The sequence below is a fragment of the Lithobates pipiens genome, unplaced genomic scaffold (genome assembly GCF_037356315.1).
Source record: "Lithobates pipiens isolate NorthernLeopardFrog02 unplaced genomic scaffold, aLitPip1_a1.2 Scaffold_8, whole genome shotgun sequence".
NCBI classification, from domain to species: Eukaryota; Metazoa; Chordata; class Amphibia; order Anura; family Ranidae; genus Lithobates; species Lithobates pipiens.
This window is the reverse complement of record NW_027507903.1, coordinates 629,924,051-629,937,751: the sequence shown is the minus strand read 5'-3', so window position 1 is coordinate 629,937,751 and position 13,701 is coordinate 629,924,051. Positions and strand designations below refer to the sequence as shown.

The window sequence follows — 13,701 nt, the reverse complement described above, 5'->3', positions numbered from 1 at the left end:
CTGATCGCCGCTATTACTAGTAAAAAAAATTTTTATAAAAATTCCATAAAACTATCCCCTATTTTGTAAACGCTGTAAGTTTTGCGCAAACCAATCAATAATCACTTATTGTGATATTTTTTTACCAAAAATATGTATAAGAATATGTATCAGCCTAAACTGAGGGAAAAAATGTTTTTTTATATATTTTTGGGGGATATTTATTATAAAAAAATTTAAAAAAATGATTTTTTTTCAAAATTGTCGCTCTATTTTTGTTTATAGCGCAAAAAAAATGAAAACCGCAGAGGTGATCAAATACCACCAAAAGAAAGCTCTATTTGTGGGAAAAAAAGGACGTCAATTTTGCTTGGGAGCCACGTCGCACGACCGCGCAATTGTCAGTTAAAGCGACGCAGTGCCGAATCGTAAAAAAGTGGTCTGGTCTTAAGCCAGCAAAAGGGTCCGGTCTGAAAGTGGTTAAGAAGCACATTTGTGAGGTCAGGCACTGATGTTGGATGAGAAGGCCTGGCTCACAGTCTCCGCTCTAATTCATCCCAAAGGTGCTCTATCAGGTTTAGGTCAGGACTCATGCCAGTCAATATTGAGATGGGCCAACTCATCAAAAATTTTTTTTCTGAGCAATTATTTACTAGTATTGTTTTGTATTGAGTATTGTATTTTGAAAAAAATACATTTATTTTTATTACAGCCACAAACATAAACCCAAAGAGATCTTACTTACTCTCTATGGAATCTTTAATCTGTGAAGAAACATATAAATGTTTGAGTGAAAAACGGTTTCCTCTTCAGTCAACTGAGCTTATCCACCGATACACGTCATATGCTTTACACTTATATACAAGATACTTATTATTATTATTTTATCTCTCCCTCTCTTTCTATTTTTCTTTACATTCATGAATTTATTTAGATCTTATATTTGTTGAACCAGAACTATGTATATCATTTTTTATATTATTTTGACATATTTGACAGGATTTTCACTCCCTTTGTTTTTGTTTTTGTTTTTCTTTTTTTTATTCTTTCCATTCATGAAATTCTGCTCAGTAGAAAAACTGCTAGAAAACTCTCTAATGAAGAAATGCATGTAATATTGTTACACTTTTAATACTGACCCTTTTATTTTCTGTTATCAAAAAAAAAAAAATAATAATAATAATCTACATCGATTTTTGTTGGTTTATTTAAAATTAAGTTAAATTATCAAAAAATATGGGTTTTCATCAGAGATCATTAGCAAACAGAGTAAGTATTTTTTTTTTTTTAAATTTCAGATTAAATTCACCAAGCTTAATGAATTGAAATAGTAATCATTAAGAAAAATGAGAAATTCTTTAACTTGATCCATCCATTTTTTTTTTTTTTTTTTTTTTTTTGCATTGTGTAGCGTAGTTTCCCATTACTGTTATGGCAAAAGGGATATACCTAATGCCAAATACTATTTCTCTCTCTCTTGTGATTGTACAGCTTGTATAATGCGCCGTACACACGACCGGACTTTCTGATGGAAAATGTGGGATCGGAGCTTGTTGTCGGAAATTCTGACCCTGTGTAAGCTCTATCAGACATTTTCCATCGGAATTTCCATCACATAAAATTTGAGATCTGGTTCTCAAATTTTCCGACAACAAAATCCATTCATACAAATTCCGATCGGGTGTACACAATTCCGACACACAAAGTGCCACACATGCTCAGAATCAAGGAGAAGAGCAGCACTGGCTATTGAACTTAATCTTTCTCGGCTCCTCATACGTGTTGTACGTCACCGCGTTCTTGACGTTCAGAAATTTCCGACAACTTTGTGCAACCGTGTGTATGCAAGTCAAGGTTGAGATAAACATCCGTCGGAAAAAATCCCATGGATTTTGTTGTCGGAATGTTCGATCGTGTTTATGCGGCATAACAGTGTAAATTTTCTGTCCCCTCAAAATAACTCAACATACAGACATTAATATCTAAACTGCTGGCAACAAAAGTGAGTACACCCCAAAGTGAAAATTGGGCCCAATTAGCCATTTTCCCTCCCTGGTGTCATGTGCCTCGTTACTGTTACAAGGTCTCGGGTGTGAATGGGGAGCAGGTGTGTTAAAGTTGGTGTCACCACTCTCACTCTCTCATACTGGTCACTGGAAGTTCAATGTGGCACCTCATGGCAAAGAACTCCCTGAGGATCAGAAAAAAAGAATTGTTTCTCTACATAAAGATGGCCTAGGCTATAAGAAGATTGCCAAGACCCTGAAACTGAGCTGCAGTACAGTGGCCTAGACCATACAGCAGTTTACCGAACAGGTTCCACTCAGAATAGGCCTCGCATGGTTGACCAAAGAAGTTGGGTGCATGTGCTCGGCGTCATATCCAGAGGTTGTCTTTAGGAAATATATGTATGAGTGCTGCCAGCATTGCTGCAGAGGTCAGCCTGTCAGTGCTGAGAGCATATGCCACAGACTGCATCAAATTGGTCTGCATGGCCGTCGTCCCAGATGGAAGCCTCTTCTAAAGAGGATTCACAAATAAGTCTGCAGTTTGCTGAAGACAAGCAGACTAAGGATATGGATTACTGGAATATCCTGTGGTCTGATGAGACCAAGATAAATAGATTATTTGATTTAAATGGTGTCAAGCGTGTGTGTCAGCAATCAAGGGAAGCATACAAAGACAAATGTGTTCTGCCTACAGTCAAGCATGGTGGTGGGAGTGTCATGGTCTGGGGCTGCATGAGAGCCGAGGAGCTACAGTTCATTGAGGGAACCATGAATGCCAATATGTACTGTGATATACTAAAGCAGAGCACGACCCGTTCACTTCGGTAACTGGGCTGCAGGGCAGTATTCCAACATGATAACGACCCCAAGCACACCTCCAAAATTACAGTGATGGACTGGCCAAGCATGTCTCTTACATCCTATTGAGCATCTGTGGGGCATCCTGAAACAGAAGGTGGAGGAGCACAAGGTCTCTAACATCCGTCAGCTCCATGATATCATCATGGAGGAGTGGTGGAGGACTCCAGTGGCAACCTGTGAAGCTCTGGTGAACTCCATGCCCAAGAGGGTTAAGGCATTGCTTGAAAATAATGGCACTTTGGGCCCAATTTGGACATTTTCACTTAAGGGTATACTCACTTTTGTTGCCAATTGTTTAGACATTAATGGCTGTGTTGAGTTATTTTGAGGGGACAGAAAATGTACACTGTTATACAAGCTGTACACATTCAGTGTTGTCACATGAAAAGATATAATACAATATTTAAAAATATGTGAGGGGCGTACACACATTTATGAGATACTGTATAGATAGACAGATAGATAGACAGATAGATAGACAGATAGATAGATAGATAGATAGATAGATAGATAGATAGATAGATAGATAGATAGATAGATAGATAGATAGATAGATAGATAGATAGATAGATAGATAGTACTGCTATCTGCCTTGCTTATGTCTATTTAATAATGCCGGTATGTTATTTTTGCTTAACTGTCTGTAGACCTGTCTACATTACAATGCTTTATTATCCCCCTTGTCTTACTCAAAATTATGGCCTGTTAACTTTAGCACCCTCTTGCTAGTCTGTTGCCGAAGTAAGAATTTTGCCCTGTTAACCAGCCAACCTTTATTACCTCCTGATTGTCAATTCATAATGCACCCACCCCCACCCCTATCAGTATAAATATAAGCTTCTTTTGGGGGAAGCATTTGTAGAGGGTACATTTGCAACTCTGGCTTTTTCTCAAAGTGGGGCTATTTCTATGAGTGGAAGCACTTCTGATTCTGCACTTCAGTGAATGCACAAAGCAAATTAACACAAGAAAATACTTTGAAAAACACCACACAGACATCAGGTGACCTTGTTTACCCCTTCAGCTCTTTCTCCTTCTAACATGCACTCTCTACCACTCCTTTTAACGCTCTGTCCTCTATCCTTAAACTATCTCTCCTTCATTCCTCTTCTCCCCCCCACAGTATATATATATGACCCTCACATCTGTCCTATCCTCATTACTGCACCCACCACCTCCTGCTAATTCTAAATCCACACACACAAAAAAACTACAGGATCCTGGGGCATGTTTCTTCATATAAATCCCACTCCCATATTACCTCCCTCACCCTTCTGCTTCTCCTAACCTTTGGAGAAATATCCCCAAACCCAGAGCCTCCATCATTTAACTGTACCTCATGCACCCGTCACCCTGCACCCTCTGGCAGCAGCCGCAATCAACATAATTTAGTTCCCATTTTTATTCTTCCCAAGACCAGACTCCCTTTCTCTTGTGCCCTTTGGAACCCCGACTCTGTCTGTAACAAACTCACCTCTCTCCATGACCTCTATATTGCCAACTCATTTAACCTACTTGCCATTACTGAAACCGGGCTTCACGAATCGCACATTGCATCTTCTGCTGCCCTATCCCATGGTGGCCTTCTATGGACTCACTTCCCCAGATCCAGTGGATGTAACGGAGGAGGTGTTGGAATTCTTCTAGCCCCACATAGAACCTTTCAGGTACTTCAACCACCTCCCTCTCTGTCACTCTTCTCTTTCAAAGCACACTGCATTCATCATTTCACTCCAGTTTCTCTAAGGATAGCTGTGATCTACAGGCCCCCTGGACCAGTATCAACTCTTCTTGATGACATCTCTGCCTGACTACCCTACTTTCTTTTTCTGAAATCTCCACAATCATTCTCGGGGACTTCAACATCCCTATTAATACTAACATTCCTGTCAGTGCAAAACTTCTCAGCCTAATGTCCTCCTTTGACCTGAAGCAGTGGATGCACGCTCCTACTCACTATGGAGGCCATACCCTTGACCTTGTTTTCTCTTACCTTTGCACTCCATGCAACTTCTCTAACTATCCATTCCCTCTCTCTGATCACCGCCTTATTAGTTTCACTCTCTCCTCCACCTCCTCTCCCTCCAACCGCCTAAAAAGGACCTGCAGAAACCTATGTCATCTCAACCCTTCTCTACTCTGCTATTGACAACCTCTAAGATAAAATCTCACCCCTATCTTGCACCAACCTAGCCACTTCTGTCTACAACGCTTCACTTTTAGAATCACTGGACTCACTGGCCCCCCTCACTACACACAGAATCAGGCCCCAACCCCTTCAACCTTGGCAAACAGATGATACTAAAAGTCTGAAAAAACATAGTCGTGCTCATGCCCGTGGCGCTCATGAGCACTTATGCTGTACAGCGTGTATGCTGCGTACAGACAATTGGATATAATCCGACAACAAAAAACGTGGATTTCTTTCTGACGGATGTTGGCTCAGACTTGTCTTGAATACACACAGTCACACAAATATCAGATATTCCTAATGTCAAGAACGCACAACACGTATGACAAGCCTAGAAAAATTAAGTTCAATAGCCAGTGCGGCTCTTCTGCTTGATTCCGAGCATGCATTGAATTTTGTGCGTGAGAATTGTCTACACATGCTCAGAATTTCCGACAAAGGATTTTGTCATCAGAAAATTTGACATCCAGCTCTCAAACATCTGTTGTCGGAAATTCCGACAGCAAATGTCCAATGGAGCCTACACACGGTCGGAATTTCCGACAACAAGCTCACATTGAACATTTGTTGTCGGAAATTTCCGATCGTGTGTACGCAGCATAAGTCTCAGACAGATTTCAACCAATTTAAATCTGCCCTCCAAAAATACAATTCCAGACTCCTCACTACCAAGCAGACCTATTTTATCACCCTCATTAGCAACTTACCATCCCGTCTCCGTCAACTCTTCTCTACCTTCAACTGTCTACTTTGTCCTCCACCACCTCCACCTGCCAACTCACTCACTGCCCAGGAGATCGCCAAGGACTTCAAACAGAAGATTGATACAATTTGCGAAGAGATCTTTACTGTTCCGATACCCTCCTACCCTTTACACTTCATGCCCACAGGTACAAGCATTACTTCCCTCTTTCAACCCCACCACCATAGACAAGGTTGCTAAACTACTTGCTAATTTCCACCTTACCACCTGCCCTCTGGATCCTGTTCCCTCCCAAATGCTACATTCACCCTCTGGCTTTATGCTATACTCTCTAACCCACATCTTCAATCTCTCCCTCTCTTCTGACATCTTCCCCAACACTCTAAAACATGCACTTGTCAGACCCATACTTAAAAAGCCCTCACTGGACCCATCCAATCTTAACAACCTATGCCCCATCTCCTTGCTCCCTTTCTTATCCAAACCCCTTGAACGTCTGGTCTACAACTGACTGAGCATCCACCTTGCTGATAAAAGCCTTCTTGATCCCCTTCAGTCTGGATTTCGTCCTCAACACTCCACAGAAACTGCTCTCCTAAAACAAACTAATTATCTACTAATGAACAAAACCAATCAACGCTATTCTGTACTCCTACTCCTGGACCTCTCTGCTGCCTTGGATACGGTTCAACAGCCCCTCCTCCTCAAAAAATTCCATGCCTTTGTTCTCCGTGACTGTACTCTTCGCTGGTTCTCTTCCTACTTATCCAACCGCACCTTTAGCATTTCTAACAACTCTACGTCCTCCTCTCCTCTTCTCAGTTGGGGTCCCCCAAGGTTCTGTTCTTGGACCTCTGCTATTTTCAATTTATACCTCCTCCCTGGGTCAGCTGATAGCCTCCCATGGCTTTCAATACTACCTCTAAGCTGACGACACCCAAATCTATTTCTCTACCTCTGAGCTCACTCACTCTGTCTCCTCATGTATCACCAATTTACTATCAGATATATCAGTCTGGATGTCACACCACTTCCTCAAACTCAATCTATCCAAAACCGAACTTATAATATTTCCTCCCCCATATGTCCCTTTCCCCTGATCTCTCTGTCAAAATCGATGACACAACTATAAGCCCATGCCCACATGCCAAGGTTCTAGGTGTAGTCCTGGACTCTGAACTCTGCTTTAAGCACTACGTCCAATCACTGTTCAAATCCTGCTGCTTCAACCTCCGCAATTTCTCCAAAATATGCCCCTTTCCAACCAATGACACAACAAAGCTCTTAATTCACTCGCTGGTCATCTCTCTCCTTGACTACTGCAACTCCCTTTTCATTGGCTTTCCTCTACATAATCTATCACCTCTTCAATCCATCATGAATGCTGCTGCCAGACTCATCCACCTTACCAATCACTCTCTGTCTGCTACTCCTCTCTTTCAATCCCTCCACTGGCTTCTGCTTGGCCAAATAATTAAATTCCAAATACTAACAACTACTTACAAAGCCATCCACAATTTGCCCCCCAGCTACATCACTAGATTCACCTTATTTGCTATCAGTCATTTTGCAAAATTAATGTATGTTATTTCTGGTACGGTCAATACATAAAAAGTTATATACATTTTTTCTGCTTTTACACAGACCACACATAAAGGTAATGTCACCACATTCTACTTTTTGGGATTTAACAAAATGGCCGTATATAATCTGCTGTTCTTCACCTTGGTCCTTATTATATACATTGTGACAATGTGTGGAAACCTTTTGATCATCATGTTGGTATATTTCAGCAAGACCCTTCATTCTCCCATGTACTTTTTCCTCTCCCAACTCTCTATATCTGACATCATGCTGACCACAGATATTGCTCCTCACATGTTACATGTTGTTCTACATGAGAGGACCTCCATATCTTTTTCTGGTTGCATCACTCAATATTATGTCTTTAGTACAACAGAAACATTTGAATGTTTCCTTCTGACAGTGATGTCCTATGACCGATATCTAGCCATCTGCTCTCCTCTGCATTATACCTCCATTATGAAACAAACACTTTGTATTCAACTAGTTCTTGTATCCTGGATTTTCAGCTGTTCTATGACATCAATATCAACATTTGGCGTAAGTCAACTAGAATTCTGTGGACCAAATGTTATTGACCACTTATTTTGTGATTTTAATCCTCTTGTGGAACTTTCTTGCTCAGATACATCCAGAGTTCAAATGGAAGTTATCTTGTTGTGTGTTCCTGTGTTAATATTCCCCTTCCTAGTGATAATGGTTTCATATATTTACATTGTTTTAACAATATTAAAGATATCCTCCTTTTCGGGAAGACTGAAATCCTTTTCCACTTGTAGCTTCCATCTCACTGTTGTGTTTCTATTTTATGGAACCCTAGCTGCTGCATATATGATTCCAAAGAAAGGACAATCACAAACAATCAGTAAGATAATGTCCTTGTTGTATACAGTGTTTACTCCCTTTGTAAACCCTTTCATATACAGCTTGAGGAATCAAGAGATCAAGGACAGTTTAAAGATGTATATAAACAAAAGGTTTTTTATTCAAAACCTTTGGTAAAAGTTTAATTATTAGGATACACTATATAACCAAAAGTATTGGGACACCTGCCACTCTGTGCTGGCCAGTCAAGTTCCTCCACCCCAAACTTGCGCGCCCATGTCTTTATGGACCTTGCTTTGTGTACTGGTCCAAATAATTTAGTGGAGGGGGGATTATGGTGTGGGGTTGTTTTTCAGGGGTTGGACTTGGCCCCTTAGTTCCAGTGAAGGGAACTCTTGAGGCTTCAGCATACCAAGACATTTTGGACAACTTTATGCTCCCAACTTTGTGGGAACAGTTTGGGAATGGCCCTTTCCTTTTCCAACATGACTGCACACCAGTGCACAAATAAGGTCCATTAAGAAATGGGTGGAGGAACTTGACTGGCCTGCACAGAGTCCTGACCTCAACCCAATAGAAAACCTTTAGGATAAATTAGAGCAGAGGCTGCAAGCAGAGCCTTCTCGTCAAACATCAGTGCCTGACCTCACAAATGTGCTTCTTGAAGAAAGGTCAAATATTCCCATAGACACACTCCTAAACCTTGTGAACAACTTTTACAGAAGAGTTGACGCTGTTATAGCCGCAAGGGGTGGGCCAACTCAATATTGAACCCTACGAACTAAGACTGGAATGCCATTAAAGTTAAGGAGACCCAATACTTTTGGTAATATAGATTATATCTGTTTAAGAAGACAGAAGAACTTGGTGTGCACTGGTCTCCAAAAATTAGACTTCTACCCTACTGAAGCAATGCTTAATAATAAATTGGTACTAGAGTTCAAAAGCCCAAATTAGATTCCTAAAAAAAGGCCTAAACACCCTTCAAACCTTAATTCCATGGTACCTCCTACAAGTCCCCTAAACTGTGTTTTGTTTTTGTTAAATGGAGCTCCATTTCCAGATGTAGCCTATTACGGGGGAAACATGTTGGAAGGAGATGGTAGCTGTGATGTGATGATCCATACTTATTGATGATCTCTTGGTTGGATTACACAAGGGGTCTTCAAACTATGGCCCTCCAGTTGTTCCAGAACTACAATTCCCATCATGCCTAGTCATGTCTGTGAATGTCAGAGTTTTACAATGCCTCATGGGATGTGTAGTTCCGCAACAGCTGGAGGGCCGTAGTTTGAGGATCCCTGGATTACACTCTCTATAGCTTTAATTCATCCTAGTTGCTGTAAGTGCAATATTGCAACCACGAGGACATTGCAAAATGTATACTACATCCTCAGTGGCACAAGTAATAAAAGGTTTAATTACATGTACTTGTTGTGTACTAGTGGAGGTAAAAGATGTAGTACGTCTATGAGTACACACACTCAACGAACAAACTCTACAGCGTCTACATTGATAAAACCCTGTTAATTGGTTGAAAAAACTTGGTTTGACAATTGGTTGGTTCAAAATATTTGGGGCTATTCAATTTCTCAATGAGGGTGCTCCCCTGAACACAACTCGTGGTTTTTCCGCAACACCTTATTTATTACTGCGTCACTCCTTACTACATGCCAATGCCTGTAGATTAAATTCTTGACACTATTGTGCTTTAATGAATACCCAGTCATAAAAGGTACCCCAGAGGAGAAAGCCTGATTCTGACGAGGTTCTCTTTCCCCAAGTAATTCATCCCTATTGGCGTTTTTAATAATATTTAAAGTGCTATTCAAGGATTTCCTAGAATAGCCCTTTTCCAAAAAAAGTTCAGTAAGGACCTCAGCCTGCACCAAAAAATCAGTATGGTTGGAACAGTTTCTTTTAAGCCGTAAGTATTGTTTTTTTGGGACTGATTCCAACCAAGGACGATGATGATAACTGTCCACAGGTATGAAAGAGTTCCTGTCAGTTTCCTTAAAGAAAGTGGACGTAGCTACCCTTTCTCCACTGATGAAAATTTTCAGATCCAAAAAAACTAATTTCTGTTTTACTGATCTCATAATTCAAGTGAATGCCTCTCTGATTGATATTAAGGGAAGACATGAATTCTAGTAGGGCAGACTGCTCGCCATCCCATAGGAGGAGGATGTCATCTATGTACCTAGCCCACACTACCACCAGAGGGACATTGTGGGCATAGATGACATCCTTCTCCCATTTCCCCATAAAGAGATTTGCCAAACATATTTATCCCCCATGGCAACTCCCATATCTTGTCTATAAAAATTGTTGTCAAACCAAAAGTAATTATGAGAAGCAGCAAATGCCAATAACTCTATCAAAACAATGCCTGTTTCTTAGGAAGGCCAGAATCCCTATCCAAAAAATGTCTTACTGCCTCTAAACCCAGTTCCTGTGGGATTATAGTATACAAAGATGTCACATCTGCAGTGACTAACCACATCCCAGGTCTTGCCCGAATTTCAGAGAGCAGTTGAATAACATGCCTCAAATCTTTAACATACGAGGGCATTTTTTGTACAAGGGGCTGTAAATAAAATTCTATATATCTGCCCACCCGGGATGTCAGTGATTCAATAACACTAGCAATAGGACGTCCTGGGGAGCAGACAGGATTCTTATGAACTTTAGGTAAGTAGTAAATAGTAGGCGTACATGAAGCCCTGGGAATAAAATAAAGACCCTCATTTTTGCTAAGGATGCCATCACAACAACCCCTAGCAACAATCACCTCTAACTCCTTTAAATATTTGGCCTTAGGGTCGGAAGGAAGCAGTGTATAAGTATCACTGTCATTTAAAATCCTATACATTTCAGTCATGTAGTCCTGTCGATCCAGGACCACAACCCCCCCCCCCCCCCCCTTATCGGCAGGCCTTATGACCAGATCTCTATTTTTACAGAGAGAGTCCAGGCCTTCCTGTATTGTTCTATTCAATGTTGCTCTTTTGACTTCCAAATAATCAAAATCTCTGAGCATAATGTCCCTAAAAACCCGTACTGCAGGTGCCAACGCACCCGGAAGGTAAAAAAGAGAGGCATTTGCTAACCCTGAATGGACAAATTGATTATTCCTCACTATACTATTCTCTATGGTATTACCAATCATATGTCTTTTTATACTCAATTTTCTAAAAAATTTATATATATCCATATAAGTTTGGAACTTATCTAACTTTGTGGGGGGAACAAACTTCAAATCTTTATCTAAAATGGCTTTTACAGGATCTGTTAACACTTTAGAACTAATGCCGCGTACACACGATCAGAATTCTCGTCAGAAAAAGTTCTGATGGTTTTCCCGATGGAATTCGGCTCAATCGGTCTTGCCTACACACGGTCACATCAAATTCAGGTCGTTTATAACGCGGTGACGTACAACACGTACAACGGGACTAGAAAAAGGATGTTCAATAGCCAGTAGCCAATAGCTTCTATCTCGTAGTTGAATCTGAGCATGCATGATTTTTGGCGTGTCGGAATTGCATACACACGATTGGAATTACCAATAGAAAGTTTTTCTGTAGGGAAAATTGAGAACATGCTTTTTTGGCTGGTGGGAATTCGGACAGCTAAATTCCGAGCATACACACAGTCGCATTTTCCGATGAAAAGCTCTCATCTGTCTTTTTCTGTCCAGAATTCCGATCGTGTGTATGCGGCATAAGATTAAAGATTCCCAAACCTGTTACGTTTTTGGCCTTTTTTCCTATATTGTTTATGATATGGCTACAGCAGCTGGAATTTTTTCTAATTGATTGTGCACTATAATTCGTAATATACAATCTATTTGTAAATTTTAGGTTATGGATATTTTTTTTTTTTTGTTTAATTTGTTTTTATTGAAAGAAATAGAATTTGACATACATTTCACAGTATGCAGGTATCAGAAAATACTCATAACAGGTTTACAAGCTTCAAAACATACAAATATTAGAATATGTAAGTATCAAAGCATGGCTTAGGCACATCAGTATTCGGTCAGGTAGTTCCGAGACAGTTGTTTTGTTTCTGATTGACAGAAAGAGTTGTCGAGGAACTACCTGGTAAAAGATAGGAGGTGGCAGGAGATAAATGTGCGTACCTCAGCTAGCATATGGGGGGAGGAAGGGGGAATAGAGGAGGGAGAAGAAAAAAAGGAAAAGATAAGAGAGAGAGAAAAGAGAGCCTAGAAGAGAGCCACCGGTACAAATTTACATTGTTGCAGTATGGATTATATGTGAACATTATTTTATCAGATACTGGTAGTCGGGACCATCATGCACACTTCCGGGGACTATGACCCATTACCCTTTGACAGCCAGGCGTTCCATAGTTTCTAATGTTGTTCGAAAGTGCGAACATGTCCTTGTCTACAGGCCAGTATGCGCTCAAATGTATAGTTATAGTGTACCATATTAACCACTTCAAGAACACTAGGGGCCTGGTTTGTTTTCCATCTTCTAGTGATAAGTAATTTGGCTGCTAAGAGAATATGAGTAACTATTTTGCGACAATCAGGTGCAAATTGTTCTATGCCGATGTTAAGAATGGCCAAGGCAACCGTAGGAGAGGTGAGAATACTAGTTATATCTGAGATGACACGAAACAAGTTTGCAAGTCCAGAAAATGTGCATGATCTGTCCTACTCCCCCGCACTCCCTCCAGCATAGTGGGGACTGTGTCGGGAGAAACTTGGACAATCTATATGGGGTGAGATACCACCGCAAAGTAATTTTATGGTATATTTCCCAGTGATTAGCGCATTTCGAGGCCTGATATACGGATTTAGAGGCTGCAACCCATTGGCCCCTGGTAAAGGAGGACCCCAACTCTGACTCCCATTTTAAGTGTGGTGTAGTTTTTTGAAAAACAAGTTTGTTTTGTAAAAAGTTGTAAAATAGTGAACTTCCTTGGCTTTGGGATGTTCTGCGCTCGTAAGATATTGCCAACCGGGGGCAAATACTGGCAGTTTTGTCGACCTCAAAGAATTGATACAATGTAGGATGCGAATGTATGTATAGTGTTCCGTGTTAGGTATGCCAAATTCCGCTTGGAGTGATTGAAATGTTTTAGGGGAGTTGTCCAGGAGTAGCTGATCCAAAGCTAGAATGCCTCGATCCCTCCATTTTTGAAGAGATAAGTTAGGGATCAGTAACTCCAAGACCTCTGTCGGGGTTGGGATAAGGTGTTGTTGCGTTGGAGGTGAGCTAGTTGATATAAAGCTTAGAGAGAAGCGGTTTGTTAATCAGGCCAGGTTTCCATGTATCGGCTATTAGTAAGTTCACCAGGGCCGAGGTGGAAGCAGGAGATAGTTCAATATTGGTCCATCTATTGTTTACATCTGGTCGGAGCCAGCTTCTAAGTTGGGCCAAATTTGTGCTTTAACAGTTGTGCATGGGAACTTCTAGATTTCATGCCTTTCCATATCTGGGCCCTCATCAGCCTAGTGAGCACCTTTGGTTCTGTCAGGAAGATAATTATGTTGTCCGCGAGCAAATTTATAACAT

The 13,701-nt window shown here is 40.7% G+C and overlaps 1 protein-coding gene across 1 annotated transcript; it reads left to right on the top strand.

The window, feature by feature from the left end:
- Positions 1-802: 802 nt before the first annotated feature.
- Positions 803-8,329, top strand: LOC143964046 (olfactory receptor 5P68-like). Its single transcript, XM_077473759.1, has 2 exons — positions 803-1,248; positions 7,388-8,329. Exons 1-2 carry the CDS (start codon positions 1,216-1,218, stop codon positions 8,327-8,329), a joined length of 975 nt encoding a protein of 324 aa, XP_077329885.1. The 5' UTR covers positions 803-1,215.
- Positions 8,330-13,701: the final 5,372 nt, after the last annotated feature.

What these genes read in the sequence shown, in the direction of transcription:
- LOC143964046 (XM_077473759.1), top strand. Translation starts at nt 1,216, where the DNA reads ATGGGTTTTCATCAGAGATCATTAGCAAACAGA. An exon ending in AGAGATCATTAGCAAACAGA is followed by an intron (nt 1,249 to 7,387) that starts GTAAGTATTTTT and finishes GCTTTTACACAG; the next exon opens with ACCACACATAAAGGTAATGT.